Source organism: Talpa occidentalis, unplaced genomic scaffold (assembly GCF_014898055.3).
Source record: "Talpa occidentalis isolate TD23 unplaced genomic scaffold, MPIMG_talOcc4v2.1 talOcc4.17, whole genome shotgun sequence".
NCBI classification, from domain to species: domain Eukaryota; kingdom Metazoa; phylum Chordata; class Mammalia; order Eulipotyphla; family Talpidae; genus Talpa; species Talpa occidentalis.
The window spans coordinates 46,396,704-46,412,774 of record NW_023601754.1 but is presented as its reverse complement, the minus strand read 5'-3'; the positions used below and the strand labels follow the sequence as shown (position 1 = coordinate 46,412,774).

The 16,071-nt window shown below is 56.5% G+C and overlaps 2 protein-coding genes across 3 annotated transcripts; both read right to left on the bottom strand.

Annotated features, from left to right (window-relative positions):
* Positions 1–31: 31 nt before the first annotated feature.
* LOC119249553 (apoptosis regulator BAX-like) lies at positions 32–4,564 on the bottom strand. 2 transcript variants are annotated; one of them, XM_037516956.2, is made up of 6 exons: positions 4,409–4,563; positions 3,740–3,791; positions 3,507–3,653; positions 2,992–3,124; positions 841–945; positions 32–427 (listed from the first exon to the last, which is right to left on the bottom strand). In XM_037516956.2, the coding sequence occupies exons 1-6, from the start codon at positions 4,440–4,442 to the stop codon at positions 413–415; spliced, it is 486 nt and encodes a 161-aa protein (XP_037372853.1). In that variant the 5' UTR covers positions 4,443–4,563; the 3' UTR covers positions 32–412. The 2 variants fall into 2 exon arrangements, with proteins under 2 accessions (XP_037372853.1, XP_037372851.1); XM_037516954.2 differs by lacking the exon at positions 32–427 and adding an exon at positions 434–480 and having other exon boundaries at positions 4,409–4,564.
* Positions 4,565–12,235: 7,671 nt separating this feature from the next.
* On the bottom strand, positions 12,236–15,893 carry LOC119249548 (apoptosis regulator BAX-like). Its single transcript, XM_037516950.2, has 6 exons — positions 15,861–15,893; positions 15,266–15,317; positions 15,033–15,179; positions 14,540–14,669; positions 13,099–13,203; positions 12,236–12,713 (listed from the first exon to the last, which is right to left on the bottom strand). The coding sequence occupies exons 2-6, from the start codon at positions 15,292–15,294 to the stop codon at positions 12,597–12,599; spliced, it is 528 nt and encodes a 175-aa protein (XP_037372847.2). The 5' UTR covers positions 15,295–15,317; positions 15,861–15,893; the 3' UTR covers positions 12,236–12,596.
* Positions 15,894–16,071: the final 178 nt, after the last annotated feature.

Here is a 16,071-nt window from a genome sequence, read left to right as displayed (position 1 = left end):
AGCTCATCACTGACCCTCAGGGAGCCCCGGGCGCCCCCAGTAAAGAGATGGAACCAACCAGGGAGTGAGCCGAATGACACAGACAGGAAGTGTGGCCTGAAAGTTTTATTACCCCAGATCACCCCAACCCCCCCAATCATTCCAAAAGTAAGAAAATGAGAGTTGGGGTTCTCCCTGCGAAGCTTGAATGATTTGGAGTAGAGGGAAGCAACAGGCAGAAGGGGTGGCAATACAAAAGGAAGGATGGGCCTCTAGCCTCAGCCTTCATGGAAACATGCCATATTCATGCTGAGAAGACAGAGATGAAGGCAGCTGGGGCCTCAGCCTAAGTTCGCCCGAGTCCGGCTAAGGCAAGCAGTCCGGTCCCGATGGCCATTGCCACTGCTGTCCACTTGAGTGTCTCTCCATGTTTCTAGAGGATGTCATCCTGGGACACAGACATCTCTCATCAGCACTCAGCTAGGGCAGCCCCCAGGCCAGCTATGGGGACAGGGTGGGGGAGGTGTCAGGGAGAAGTCAAGGCCACAGCAGGGATCAGGGCCTAAGATAATGGGGACTAGAGAGTGAGGGCCAAGGAGTATCAGATGTGAGGGGTTCCAAAGGAACTGGAGGCCCAAGGGAGGGTAGAAAGTATCAGTCAGGTCAGAGGTTCCTGGGAGGTCACAGGTCACCAGGAGATGAGGGGTCGAGACCAGATGAATTGAGTTGATCAGACATGTGAGGCAATGCTTTTAGAACACATTTGATGACCAGAGAATGTGGAGGGGAGCAGCACTGTGGCGGGTACAGGAAGACCCCCAGGTCCCAGCGGAGTGGGGGAGGGGTGGTGAAGGGCCTCACCCAGCCACCCTGTGCCTGGATCCAGGCCAGCAGTCGCACTTGAATGAAGTGCAGTGTCCAGTCCATGATGAGCTCGATCTGCTCTGGCTTGTCGTCATTCAGGGCCTACAATGATGCCGTGGGAGCAGGGGGTGAGCTCCTACTGCCAGGGGACTGTGCCCCCAAGCCTCCTTTCTCAAGGCTCTGCTCCCCCCTGACCTCCTGTGATTCTTTTCCACTCATAACTTGGATCTCATCCCTGTCAACTGCCCTCTCGGGAACCTCCCATCCTCCCCTGGGATCCAAACTAAAGGCATGGTTGGCCAAGGCCCTGCATCGAAGTTCTGATATGATCAATCCAAGTTTCCTTTTTCCAGTCTTCATTCCCACTAAACTTTTCTGCCTCAGGACCTTTGCACACATTGGTGCAACCCCCGTTGCCATGACCTGCTCTCCAATTTCCCGAACCTCTCCTTTCTCATCCTCTATGTGGCTGCTTCTCCCCAGATCCACATGGAGCCCCCGATCACTCAATCTGACCCCACCTCCAACATTCAAGCCCCATCAGCTCAATCTTACAAACACATCAGGAAAGTTATTTCCAGGCTTCCCAGGTGGCACAAGGGGTTAAGATGCAACCTATGAAGCTCTCCGCAGTCACTGAAGCACGAGTTCGATCCCCGGCCAGAGAGCTACCAACATGGTGCAGCAGACCTCTCCTGTCTCCCCGCTGCTCCCCTCAGCAGTGGATTTCAGTGGATCTGCCTGTTCTGTTCCCTGCTCTGTCTCTGGTGACTCATCTCACACCCCCCACACCTCTGGCCTGTACCTAGGTTCTTGTATGAAGAATGGAAAGAAAGGAAGAAAGGGAGGGGGGGGGGAGAAAGCAAGCAAGCAACAAGCAAGCTACTTCCCCTTAGCCCTGCTCCCACCTGAGTCCCGGCCCCTCATTGTTCGCTGGGTCCATTCTGGGTGCCCCGTCACCAGCCTCCCAGCTTTTGCCCCTGCGCCCCGCAGTCCCTTTCCCACCTATAGTTGCCAAACAATGTTCTGTGATAATCCTTCTTCCACTGTGAGCGTCTCCAGAGAAAAGCTACCAGGATTCCAGAGTGAACAGTCTCACAGCCACAACAGTGGGCTGCACAACGAGCACTTGGCTGCATATGTGAGAATAATCTTCAAATGAAAAACCAGTCACCTCATTCTCATTTTTAGAGGCAGAGGCAGGAGACAATCCTCCTGTGTCCCTGTGAGGAAAGCTAAGGTCCCTCAGGGGTCCCACACTCTGCCCTCAGCCCTCACCCGTCTCACTGCCTTCAGCACAGACCTGGCGCTGCCTCAGGACATTGGCACCTGCTGTGTCCTCTGCCAGACGCCTCTGCCCACCCGACCCTTCTATATCACTGCGTCTTTATTGTCCTCCCGGCTTTGGCTTAATGTCACCTCCTCTTAAAAGTCTTTCCTGGGCCTCCCCGGTGGCGCAGCGGTTGAGCGCTGGGTTGCGAAGCTGCCCGCAGCCTCTGCAGCACCGGTTCGATCCCCGGCTGCTCCCCGGCCACCGGAGGAGGGTCCCACATGGCGCGCAGACCTCTCCTGCCGCCCGCTGCTCCCCTCAGCGGTGTCCTTCGGTCCTTCTGCCTGCTCTGCTCCCCGCTCTGGCTCTGGTGAATTCTCTCACCCTCCCGCGCTTCTGACTGTGCCCAGTGCTTGTATAAAACAAGCAAACAAACAAACAAACAAACAAATAAATAAAAACATGCCTCTATTAAAAATAAATAAATAAATAAATAAAGTAACTTGCTTTAAAAAAAAAAAAAAGGCTGTCCTGACCACGTGACAACACGTCTCTTGGCTCACGAGTCTCAGCACTCGACACTTCACATGGGCTGAAGGAGAGCAGGGACCTCGCAGCTTTGTCGGGGCTGAGTGCCGCGCAGGCGCAGGGCAGGCCCAGGGCACACATGCTGAATGAGCAGGCGAAGGAAGGAGCAGACCAGCTGCCACAGCTGCCTCTGTCCAGACACCTCTCGCCTCCTCTCTCCTCTCGGGCTCTCACCTCTGAGCAGACCCCTGAACTGTGGACACGGGGCTGCCCCAGGGTTAAGATCAGGACTCCCAGGTCTCGGGGTTCTGTGGGCGCCTCCCTGGGCTCCCCACCCTGCAGCTGCCCACCTGGAGCACCAGTTTGCTGGCCAAGCGGAAAAGGACAGCCACCAGGCCCCAGGCGATGCCGTTTGAAAAGATCTGTCCTGCCACCTGGAAAAAGTTGGCAGCTGTGTGGACTCCGTCCAATGCTGTGACTGACCTGCAGGAAAAAAGCGCGTCCTGAGGAGGAGCGAGTGTCTCGCAGAGTGTGGAGCCCCTGCAGCCACCTCCTCCCCGAGGTGAAGGGACCCAGGCCAGGGCGAAATGAAAAGCAAGAGGCCAACGTGCAGCCAGGGCACAAGAGGGAAACATCTAGGGGAGACAGGAAAATGGCTTCCTGAGGGGGGTTTCAGGATCCCAGGGGAGGGGACCTCCTGGAGTTCAGACTCCCAAGTTGAGTGATGGGACCCTGGACCCTGGGGTGTGAAGGAGCAAGGCTTGTGGGTGTGGATCGCAGGAGAGGGGGGTGTTGGGGGCTGAGGCTGGGCCTCCTGGTGTATGAAGGTGGCCAGTGACTGGATTCCTGGGTCCTGGGGCCGCACCTCTGCAGCTCCTCGTCCTTGCCCATTTTTTGTGCGATGAGCCTGAGAACTACCACCAGTAGTTGGATGTGTGGGTCCTGGGACACCTGCTCTCGGGCCAGCTCAGCTACACTCTCTGCTTTTGATCCTATTTCATCGCAGATGAAACTGAAAAGTAAAGGGAGTGGAGGATGCAGAGTCAGGAAGGGGCCACTCCTCAAATCCGCTCCCCAATAATCAGACCTCAAACTCACCCTCGTAGCAAAAGGGCCGCTGTCTTCATGATGGGCTCAGAGATGGCGAGCCCTAGAGGAGAGAGGAGGGGAGAGTTGTCTGGACTCTGGAGTCCTAGGGGTTCATGGGAGGGAGGGAGCGGAGCCGGCTCATGGTCCCCCGGGGAGGGCAACGCTGGCCTTGGACACTGGGGGCCTGGGAGATAAAGTCGCCGGGGACAGGACACTAAGTCCCTGATGGAGAAGGAGGCAGGGAGGCCCAGCCTGGGTCCCGCACTCTTCCGGGGGAGGGGACTGGGCAACATTTAAGGGGTGCAGACCTCTGGCCTGAGGGGCAGAGAGGAGAGCCGCCCCTCCTAACAGAGCCAGAGGCAGGAAGTGGGCCTGTCAGGGGGTCTGGATTCAGGGTCTCCAGGTGCGGGTGGGGTCTCCCCACAGGAAGAGATCAGGTGCGGAAGTCAGAGTGGGGGGACCCCCGGGGAAGGAGGGGCTGGAGGCTGGTGGTGCCAGATCTGGGAGGTTCTGACAGGAGTGCTCGGAGATCTTGCGCCCCGAGTCTGGCAGGCGTGAGGGTGGGCGGTGAGGGGATTGGGGGTGGGGTGGGGGATGGGGTACGGATGAGGGGTTGGGGCGTCGGGGAGCGGGGTCCCCACAATCGCCCTCCTCCCGCCCGTCTGCCTCCCGCCTCACCTCCGCCTCTGCGCTGCAGCCGGGACCGGTCCATGACGGCCGCTCTCTCCGCTGACCCCGGCGAGGCCGCCCCTGAGCAGCAGATCCCCTCCGGGACTCTGAGCTCTGGCTTTTCCGGCCGCTGCTCCCCTGGCTTGACCGGCCAGTCAGCTTCGCTTTAGAAGCTGCTCCAGGCGCCCCCTGGCAGCCGCCCAGCACCCCGCCCTGCCTGAGGCCTGCGCTGACCTTGAGAACTTTGCTCCTGTAGGCAGCTTTTCCAGAGGTCACAGTTGGGGGCGCCGTCTCCAGGGCAGGAGCCCCGAGCCCCTCAGAGCCCCCCGCGGCCCAGCAAGGGCTTCCCTGAGGCCGCGCGTGTCAGACGCCGGAATCCCGGGTCTGTGTGAACAAAACAGGGTGTGAAGTTCAAAAAGCCGCACAATCCCCGGGGCTGGATGGGCAGCGTGGGGAACTGTGGACCCCAAGAAGGGCTGCCGGGGTGTCCCCACTGTGCTGGAGCCTGTGGTGATGATCTGGGGGCGCACAGAGTAAATCCACGGCCCTGTGCACAGAAGACACGCACTTTCCTGGGTGGGGTTCACTGTGGCTCCTTGTAAGCAGGAAAAGATAAGAAACAAGTCATGAGAAAATAGTCTGGGGGAAGCTACAGAAACCTGCCATTCAGCCAGTGTGGTTAAAATATCTGCTTTTGGTTTTAGGGAGTGAGTGAATGTGTGTTTTGGCAAAGTGCTCTAAGGTCTCCCCTGGTGGCACAGAGGTTGAGCCCAGGGCTGCCAGGCTGCCCGCAGCCTCTGCAGTGCCTTTGGATCCCGGCAGCCAGCGAGGGTCCCACATGGAGCGCAGACCTCACCTGCCGCCCGCTGCTCCCCTCAGCAGCGTATTTCATCAGTCTGCCTGTTCTGTTCCCCGCTCTGGTGAATCCTCTCACCCCTCCCAACACTCTGGCCTATACCCCAGTTCTTGTATGCAAACAAAAATAAATCTTATTTTAAAAAAAAAAGTGCATCAGGCCGCAGGAAGAAACGGCATTGTCTTCCTGACCAGATGTGTGCGGTGTTTTTCTGCTGTGTTGCAAGCACTACAAAACAGTTATGAGATGACGCAATTTCAAGGAAAATGAAACTCAACTCTGCCTCTTCATCGGAGAGGAAATTATGTCAGGCCAGTGGAGCTGTTCTGGCAAAGGCTAATAGAACAGTGGCTTAAAGAAGACAGAGGTTTCCTTCTGTCCTGCAGCAGCCCAAGACTACTGACACTAAACACCACAGTGCCAGGGAGGCTGACAGTTCATTCATGTGTCAAAGGGCCAGGGCTGCGTGGTAGTGAGATATCGGGGCTAACATTATTAAGGGGGTTTCGTGAGGGCATATTTGGATGAGATTATTTTAACATTTAAATTGGTAAATGTGGCCTTATCCAAATCAGTTAAATGGAACAAAAAGGCTGACCCTCTTTCAAGTAAGAAGTCTTCTTTCAAAAAAAGATTTATTTTTATTTATTTATGCATACAAGAGCTGGGGTGTAGGTGAGAGGTGAGCGGGATAGAGGATTCACCGGAGACAGAGTAGGAGCAGAACAGGCAGATTGACTGGAATACACTGCTGCGGGGAGCAGCGGGGACACAGGGGAGGTCTGCTGCGCCATGTGGGTAGCTCCCTGGCTGGGGATCGAACTGATACTGCAGTGGCTGCCAATAGCTTCATAGCGCTGAGACTTAACACCTTGTGTCACCAGGAAGGACCCTGATAAGGGGATTTTAAGGAGGAAATTAAGTTTAAAAAGGTGAACCCTAATCAAGTAAGATTATAGTGTCCTTAGAAGCGGAAATTAGGATCCTCCCTGGTGGAGGGGGTCTCCCTGTAAAGTTTGAGTGACTTGGTGCAGGGGAAAGCAACAGGAAGAAGGGGTGGCAATAAAAAAGAAATATGGAACTCCCTGGTGGCGCAGTGGTTGAGCGCTGGGCTGCGAAGCTACCCACAGCCTCTGCAGCTCAGGTTTGATCCCCAGTCACCGGCAAGATTCCCACATGGTACGCAGACCTTTCCTGCCGCCTCCTGCTCCCCTCAGCAGTGTACTTCATCAGTCTGCCTGTTCTGTTCCCCTTTCTGGCTCTGGTGAATTCTCTCACCCTCCCGCGCTTCTGACTGTACCCAGTGCATGTATAAATAAGTTAAAAAAAAATCTTTTACTCCTTTTTCCAATCTTCATTCACACGAAACTCCTTTCTGCCTCAGGACCTTTGTGCATGTTGGTTATTCTGCCTCAATAGGCCTTGTCTGACTTACCTGCCAGCTAAGACTCAACACGCCCAGTTGCCGTGACCTGCTCTCCAACTCCCTGGACGCCCCCTTCCACCCTCTATGGGGCTGCTTCTCCCCAGATCCACATGAGCCCCCAGCACTGAATGCTGCCCCCACCTCCAACATTCAGGCCCCATCGCCTCCATATTACAAACACATCCTGAAAGCCACTTCCTCCCACCCCCGCTCCCACCTCTGTCCCGGCCCCTCATCGTTCCTGGGTCCGTTCTGGGTGCCCCCCACTAGGGTCCCAGCTTTTGCCCCTGTGCCCCACAGTCCCTTTCCCACCTATAGCTGCCAAACAATGTGCTGGGCATCCCTTCTTCCACTGTGAGCGTCTCCAGAGAAAAGCTACCAGGATTCCAGAGTGAACAGTCTCACAGCCACAACAGTGGGCTGGACAACGAGCACTTGGCTGCATATGTGAGAATAATCTTCAAATGAAAAACCTGTCACCTCATTCTCATTTTTAGAGGCAGAGACAGGAGACAATCCTCCTGTGTCCCTGTGAGGAAAGCTAAGGTCCTTCAGGGGTCCCACACTCTGCCCCCAGCCCTCACCCATCTTACTGCCTTCAGCACAGACCTGGCGCTGCCTCAGGACATTGGCACTTGCTATGTCCTCTGCCAGACGCCTCTGCCCACCTGACCCTTCTATATCACTGCATCTTTATTGTCCTCCCGGCTTTGGCCTAATGTCACCTCCTCTTAGAAGTCTTTCCTGACCACACGTACAACACGTGGGCTGCAGGAGAGCAGGACCCAGCCTGCTTTGCAGTGTTGGTGGGCCCATGCGTGTTGAATGAATAAGCGAAGGAAGGAGCAGACCAGGAGCCACAGCTGTCTCTGTCAATTCCCTCTGTGGATACAGGGCTGCCCCAGGGGTACGGTCAGGACTCCCAGGTCTCAATGTTCTGTGGGTGCCTCCCTGGGCCCCCACCCTGCATCTGCCCACCTTGAGCACCAGTTTGCTGATGAACCAGATAAAGGCAACAATCCCGCCCCAGGTGTAGCCGTCTGAAAATATTTCGCATGCCACTTCGAAAACTTCCCCAGCAGTGAAGACTCTGTCCGTATGTATCATCCTGCAGGAAAGAGGAGAGCCGTGATGGGGAGAGAGCATCTAGCAGAGTGTGGAGACCCCGTTAGCCCCCCCACCCCTAAGATAAGGTAAACCAGGCCCAGGTCAGGCTGACATGAAAAGCAAGGGGTCAACGTGCAGACAGGGGACATCTAGGGGAGAGGGGAAATTGGCTCCCTGAGGAGGGTTTCAGGATCCCAAGGGAGGGGACGGCCTGAGTTGAGTGAGGGGACCCTGGACCCTGGGGTGTGAAGGAGCAAGGATTGTGGGTGTGGATCGTAGGAGAGGAGGGGTTGGGGCTGAAGCTGGGCCTCCTGGTGTATGAAGGTGGCCAGTGACTGGAGTCCTGGGTCCTGGGGCCGCACCTCTGCAGCTCCTCGTCCTTGTCCATTTCTTGTGCCTTGCGCTTGAGAACTTTCCCCAGTTCTTTGATGTATGGGGCCTGGGACACCGGCTCTGGACCCAGCTCATCTATATCCTTTGCGGCTGGTCCTATTTGATCACAGATGAAACTGAAAAGTACATGGAGTGGAGGATCAGAGTCAAAAGGGGCCACTCCTCAAATCCACTCCCCAATAATGAAACCTCAAACTCACCCCCGAAGCAAATGGGCCCCTGTCTCCATGATCTGCTCAGAGCTGTGGACCCTGCAGGAGAAAGGAGGGGAGGGGTGTCTGGACTCTGGATCCTGGGGGGTCATGGGGGTGGGGAGCCGCTCATGGTCCCCAAGGTAGGCCAATGCTGGGGGGGGGGGGGCGCACTGGACTTCGGGGACCTCAGAGATAAAGTGACCGGGGACCGGACAACTGCGTCCCTGACGGAGAAAGAGGCAGGGAGGCCCAGCCAGTGTCCTGCACTCTTCCGGGTGAGGGGGCTGGGACAACACTGAAGGGGTGCAGACCTCTGGCCTGAGGGGCAGAGAGGAGAGCCGCCCCTCACCGCAGAGCCGAGGCAGGAAGTGGTGCCCGCAACAAGCCTGGGCCTGCCCGGGGGTCTGGATTTAGGGGTCTCCAGGTTCTTGAGGGGTCCGAGAGCACCCCACAGGAAGAGATCGGGTGTGGATGTCAGAGACCGGGTGTGGATGTCAGAGACCTGGGTACCCCCTGGGGAAGGAGGGGCTCGAGGCTGGCGGTGCCCCAGCCTGGGGTTCTGCGGGGGCGGGGGGGGAAGTTGGGTGTGTGTGTGGGGGGGGGTGCTGGCAGGGGTTATGTCCCGGGGGGTCGCCCTCCTCACTCCCATGTGCCTCCAGGCTCACCTCTGGGGAACCGGCTCATGACTGCTGCTCTCTCCAGTGACTCTGCCCTTCAAAACTGTGAGCCCTTGCTTTTCCAGGCAGCTGCTCCCTGGCTTGACTGGCCAATCAGCACTTCCGCTTTAGAAGCTGCTGCTAAATAAGGCCTCCAACCCTCCCACCGCCCAGGACCACGCCCTATCAGTGGCCCCTGTGATGCCCTTGTGAACTTTGCTCCTGCAGTTAGGGATTTCAGAGGTTACCTGTGTGGGTGCGCGGCTCCAGGGCAGGATCCCTGAGCGTGGGTCATTTGCTGGTGTAGCAGAAAAGGACGGCAACCCGGCCCCAGGTGATGCCGTCTGAAAACATTTGTCCTGCCACATGGAAAAAGAAGGAAGCTGTGCAGACTTTGTCCATTTCTGTCATCCTGCAGGAAAGAGGAGAGCCGCGATGGGGGGAGAGTGTCTAGCAGAGTGTGGAGACCCCGCTAGCCCCCTCATCCCCGACGTAAAGGGACCCAGGCCAGGCTGACATGAAAAGCAAGGGGTCAACGAGTAGACAGGGGGCATCTAGGGGAGAGAGGAAAATGGCTCCCTGAGGAGGGTTTCAGGATCCCAGGAGAGGGGACGGCCTGGAGTTCGGAATCCTGAGTTGAGTGAGGGGACCCTGGACCCTGGGTGTGAAGGAGCAAGGATTGTGGGTGCGGATCCCAGGAGAGGAGGGGGTTGGGGGCTGAAGCTGGGCCTCCTGGTGTATGAAGGTGGCCAGTGACTGGATTCCTGGGTCCTGGGGCCGCACCTCTGCAGCTCCTTGTCACTGTGCACTTCTTGTGCGATGCACTTGAGAACTTCCACCAGTGATTAGATGTATGGGTCCTGGTGTAACAGGGTGGTCCCCAGGAAATGGGGAGGTTCCAGGTTCCTGCCCCACCCAAGGGAGGGTGGAGCTGAGCAGGGAGAGAAGAAGCTGCAGAGGAGACTGAGGAAGGAAGAAAGTAGGATGGAGAGAAGAAGGAGACCTGGAGGAGGCGCATGGAGCCGAGAGACACGTGAAGAAACTGCGCTTGTCTTTTGGTCATGGACGGGGTGACACAGATGTGGGTGAGACCCGTGGGGAGGGGACCATGGCAGCTTTTACCTTGATGTTGATTTTGCTCCTTTCCTTCCAGGCTTGTCTGGTGGTTTCTGGCCCTTTTCTGTGGGTCCCCACTGGAAGATGCTTTAGACTTGGGGCAGGCTTTGGGGCCTTGCTCTGGGCCGATCCCATTTGGATGGACTTTTACCCACGAGGGGACGGGTCACTTTGGGTGCTTCATTTGGAAACTAGATTCTTTGTCTTTCCTGTATTGTTTCCTAGTAGTATTTAAAGTTCCTTCCCATTAAAGTCTCACATGTTTTGTGTTGATGCGGCGGGCGGCAGAACCCATTTAGAATAGGCAGGTTTGCAGGGATTTGGGCTGCCCCTCGCCCTGCCCTGTAACACTGGGACACCTGCTCTAGGGCCAGCTGAGCTACATCCTTTGGGGCTGTTCCTATTTGATCGCAGATGAAACTGAAAATAAAGGAGTGGAGGATGCAGAGTCAGGAAGGGGCCACTCCTCAAATCTGCTCCCCAATAAGGAAACCTCTCAAACTCACCCCTGAAGCAAAAGGGCCGCTGTCTCCATGATCTCCTCAGAGCTGGTGGGCCCTGCAGGAGAAAGGAGGGGAGAGTTGTCTGGACTCTGGAGTCCTGGAGGGTCATGGGGGTGGGGAGCCGCTCATGGTCCCCAAGGAAGGCCAACCCTGTGGGGGACACTGGACTTCTGGGGCCCTGGGAGATAAAGTGACCCAAGACAGGACAACTGAGTCCCTGATGGAGAAGGAGGGAGAGAGGCCCAGCCTGGGTCCTGCACTCTTCGGGGGAGGGGACTGGGAGAAAACTTAAGGGGTGCAGACCTCTGGCCTGAGGGGCAGAGAGGAGAGCCGCCCCTCCCACCAGGGCCAGAGGCAGGAAGTGGGCCTGTCCAGATATATGTATGTATGTATATAAATATATATATATATAGAGAGAAAGAGAGTCAGTTGCATAATACAGTACTGCAAATACTGTTTTTTTTTTTTTTAAGATTTATTGATTTATTTATACAAGCTCTGGGTACAGTCAGAAGCACGGGAGGGTGAGAGAATTCACCAGAGCCAGAGTGGGGAGCAGAACAGACAGACTGACAAAGTACACTGCTGAGGGGAGCAGCGGGCGGCAGGAGAGGTCTGCGCGCCATACGGGACCCTCTCCTGGGGCCGGGGATCGAACTGGCGCTGTAGAGGCTGCGGGCAGCTTCGCAACCCAGCGCTCAACCACTGCGCCCCCGGGGAGGCCCTACAAATAGGGTTTGAAGGTTAAAGTTGAATCTTTTCTTTAGAGGAAAAAAATAATAGAAACCATTACGAAGCTGGAAGAGGAAGAACCTTTGTAAACAGAGAAGGGGCCGTGAAAGTGGGAATTAAGTGATGCTGAGGGCATCAGCTAAGACATTCCCAGGGACAGAGGGCCCTGAACGCTGACCTAGGAAGGTTTCTTGGGTGAAGGACACTAGGAAGAATTGGGGATGTCCCATTCTGCCTAGGGGTGTGAAAAATGAACCCATCTCTATGTTGTGGGTTATGAGACCAGCTGTTTGGCTTAACTGTGGGGTGACACATCAGTTGAGAACAACAACAACCATTGTGTTACTGTGCATAGGCCTGTGGCGCAGCCAGGTGGTCCAGCCTGGGGCCACTCAGTGTTTCCCATTAGCTGGTAAGTGGGGCTGGAGCACCGGAGAGGCTGAAGCAGTCGCCCCCTGACCGGGAGACTCTCCACTTTCATGGGACCTCTGGGCTTTCCATGCGGTTTCTTTGTGTGGATTAGTAGTGTGACTTCATTGCAGCAGAAGTTCTTGTGTGGTGGCTGAAGGGTCTAGAGTGTATCTGGCCTCCCTGGCAGTGCAAGAGGTTAAGTCACAGCACTGTGAAGCTGTCAGCAGCCACCGCAACAGGAGTTTGATCCCCAGCCAGGAAGCTACCCACATGGTGCAGCAGACCTCTCCTGTCTCTTCAGCTGCTCCCCTCTGCAGTGTATTTCGGTAGATACTTCTGTTCTGCTCCCCACTCTGTCTCTGGTGAATCCTCTCCCCCCCCACAACAGTGGCCTATAACCCAGTTCTTGTATGCATAAATAAATAAATCTTTAAATCCCATCATTGTTGATCCCGAACCTGAGTGGTCTTGCAATTGTGTGCATGGGTGAAGACAGTGACCAGGGAACTACTTGGGAACCGTTCTTGCCCCATTTTAGTGCCCCTTATTGCCCAGTAACAGAACCAATCAGGGAGTGAGCCCAGGGACACTGACTAGAAGTGTGACCCAAAAGGGTTTTATTATCTCATCTCCCCAATAATTACAAAAGAAGGGGGTCTCCCAGTAAAGTTTGAGTGACTTGGTGCAGAGGAAAGCAACAGGAGGAAGGGGTGGCAATAAAATGGAAAATGGTCCCCCATCGTCACCTTGCTTGGAAAAACGTCACATTGACGCTGAAAAGACAGATCAAGGCAGCAGGGGCCTCAGCCTGAGATGGTCCGGACTCTGAATACGGCGAGCGCTGCAGTCCCGATGATGGCCACAGCCACTGCCACTGCGAGCCACTTGATTTTATCACTGTGTTGTGAGAGGAGGCCGCCCTGGGGACACAGACATCTCCTGTGAGCACCCAGCCAGGGCAGCCCCAAGGCCCGCTCACAGGGAGAGGGCGGGGAGAGAAGACAGGGGAGTCAGGACTAGGCAGTGAGGGTTAAGGACTATGACAGATTTGAGTAATTCTAGAGGACCTGGAGACCCCAAGGAGGGTAAAAAGTACTAGTTAGGTCAAGGGTAACTGGGAGGTCAGAGGTCAGCAGCAGGTGAAATGTCAGGGACCAGATAAACTAGTTGAAGGGACACGTGAGGAAACACATTATAGACCACATGTGATTATCAGAAAATGAGAAAGGGAGCAGCTCTGTGGTGGGTTCAGGAAGGCCCCCCAGGTACCGGCGGAGTAGGGGAGGGGGTGGTTAAGGGCCTCACCCATCCACCCTGTTCCTGGATCCAGGGCAGCAGTCGCTTTCGAATGAAGTCCAGCGTCCAGTCCATGATGGTGGTGATCAGCTCCCGCATGTCCGTGCACAGGGCCTACGGCGATGAGGTGGGAGTAAGGACTGAGCTCCTACTGCCAGGTGACTCCCCAGACCCCTTTCTCAAACCTCTGCCTCCCCCCGACCCCCTGTGGTTCTTCCCACTCATAACTTGAATCTCATCACTGGCAACTGCCCTGCTTGGAACCCTCTCATCCTCCCAAGTACCCCTGGGATCCAAACCAAAGGCATGGGCTGCACAGGCCATATGGAAGTTCTCCTTGCTCACACTGAATTTTTCTTTTACTTTTTGGTGTCTCATCTTTTTTCCAATCTTCATTCACACGAAACTCCTTTCTGCCTCAGGACCTTTGTGCATGTTGGTTATTCTGCCTCAAGAGGACTTGTCTGACTTTCCTGCCAGCTAAGACTCAACACCCCCAGTTGCCGTGACCTGCTCTCCAACTCCCTGGACGCCCCCTTCTACCCTGTATGTGGCTGCTTCACCCCAGATCCACGTGAGCCCCCAGCACTGAATGCTGCTCCCACCTCCAACATTCAGGCCCCATCAGCTCCATATTACAAACACATCCAGAAAGCTCCTTCCTCCCACCCCCGCTCCCACCTGAGTCCCAGCCCCTCATCGTTCGCTGGGTTCATTCTGGGTGTCCCCCACCAGCGTCCCACCAGCTTTTGCGCCTGCGCCCCACAGTCCCTTTCCCAACTATAGTTGCCAAACTATGTTCTGTGATAATCCTTCTTCCACTGTGAGCGTCTCCAGAGAAAAGCTACCAGGATTCCAGAGTGAACAGTCTCACAGCCACAACAGTGGGCTGCACAACGAGCACTTGGCTGCATATGTGAGAATAATCTTCAAATGAAAAACCTGTCACCTCATTCTCATTTTTAAGGGCAGAGACAGGAGACAATCCTCCTGTGTCCCTGTGAGGAAAGCTAAGGTCCTTCAGGGGTCCCACACTCTGCCCTCAGCCGTTCCCCATCTTACTGCCTTCAGCACAGACCTGCCGCTGCCTCAGGACATTGGCACTTGCTGTGTCCTCTGCCAGACGCCTCTGCCCACCTGACCCTTCTATATCGCTGTGTCTTTATTGTCCTCCTGGCTTTGGCTTAATGTCACCTCCTCTTAGAAGTCTTTCCTGACCAGGAGTACAACACATCGGCTGCAGGAGAGCAGGACCCAGCAGTCTGCTTTGCAGTGTTGGTGGGCCCATGCGTGTTGAATGAATAAGCGAAGGAAGGAGCAGACCAGCAGCCACAGCTGACTCTGTCAATTCCCTCTGTGGATACAGGGCTGCCACAGGGTTACAGCCAGGACTCCCAGGTTTCAGGGTTTTGTGGACACCTCCCTGGCTCACGACCCTGCAGCTGCCCACCTTGAGCACCAGTTTGCTGGCGAGGCAGAAAAGGACAGCCACCCGGCCCCAGTTGATGCCGTCTGAAAATATTTCGCGTGCAAATCTGACAAAGACCTCAGCAGTGAAGACATTGTCAGTTTCTATCATCCTGCAGGAAAGAAGAGAGCCGTGATGGGGAGAGAGCATCTAGCAGAGTGTGGAGACCCCACTAGCCACCCCACCCCTAAGATAAGGTAAATGAGGCCCTGGCCAGGATGAAATGAAAAGCAAGGGGTCAACGTGCAGACAGGGGACATCTAGGGGAGAGAGGAAAATGGCTCCCTGAGGAGGGTTTCAGGATCCCATGGGAGGGGACGGCCTGAGTTGAGTGAGGGGACCCTGGACCCTGGGGTGTGAAGGAGCAAGGATTGTGGGTGTGGATTGCAGGAGAGCAGGGGGTTGGGGGCTGAAGCTGGGCCTCCTGGTGTATGAAGGTGACCAGTGACTGGATTCCTGGGTCCTGGGGCCGCACCTCTGCAGCTCCTCGTCCTTGTCCATTTCTTGTGCGATGCGCTTGAGAACTTCCAGCAGTGGTTTGATGTATGGGGCCTGGGCCACCCTCTCTAGGGCCAGCTCAGCTATATACTTTGCCATTGATCCTATTTGATCGCAGATGAAACTGAAAGTACATGGAGTGGAGGACGCAGAGTCAGAAAGGGGCCACTCCTCAAATCCGCTCCCAATAATGAAACCTCTCAAACTCACCCCCGAAGCAAAAGGGCCGCTGTCTCCATGATCTGCTCAGAGCTGGTGGGCCCTGCAGGAGACAGGAGGGGAGGGGTGTCTGGACTCTGGAGTCCTGGAGTGGGCTCATGGTCCCCAGAAAGGCCAACGCTGGGGGGGCGGGGGGGCACTGGACTTCTGTGGGCCTGGGAGATAAAGTGACCCGGGACAGGACAACTGAGTCCTGGTGGAGAAGGGGCAGGGAGGCCCAGCCTGGTTCCACACTCTTCAGGGGAGGGGACTGGGCAACACTTAAGGGGTGCAGACCTCTAGCCTGAGGGGCAGAGAGGAGAGCCGCCCCTCCCCCCAGGGCAGAGGCAGGAAGTGGGCCTGTCCGGGGGTCTGGATTCAGGGGTCTCCAGGTTCTCGGGGGTCCGAGAGCCCCCCGCAGGAAGAGATCGGGGTGTGGAAGTCAGAGAGCCGGGGCCCCCGGGGAGGGAGGGGCTGGAGGCTGGCAGCGCCGGACCCGGGAGGTTCTGCCCGAGAGAGCCTGGAGATCTGGCTCCCGGAGCCCGCAGGGGTATCGTGGGGCCGGCCGGGGGCTCCCCTCCTCCCGCCTGTCCACTTCCCGCCTCACCCCCGCCTCCGGGCTGCTCCCGCGTGGGGTCCATCCCCGCCGCTCCCGCCGCCGCCTGGGGCGGGCCAGGCCCGAGGGACAGTAGCTCCCCTGGTCCCGGGAGGCTCCTCCGGAACCGAGTCCCTAGTTCTCCCGGGCGTGGCCGCCGGGCAGGATTTCTGGGTCCAAAGGTCGGAAGATCTGCACCTGCCTCTCAGGTGTGGGAGGCTCC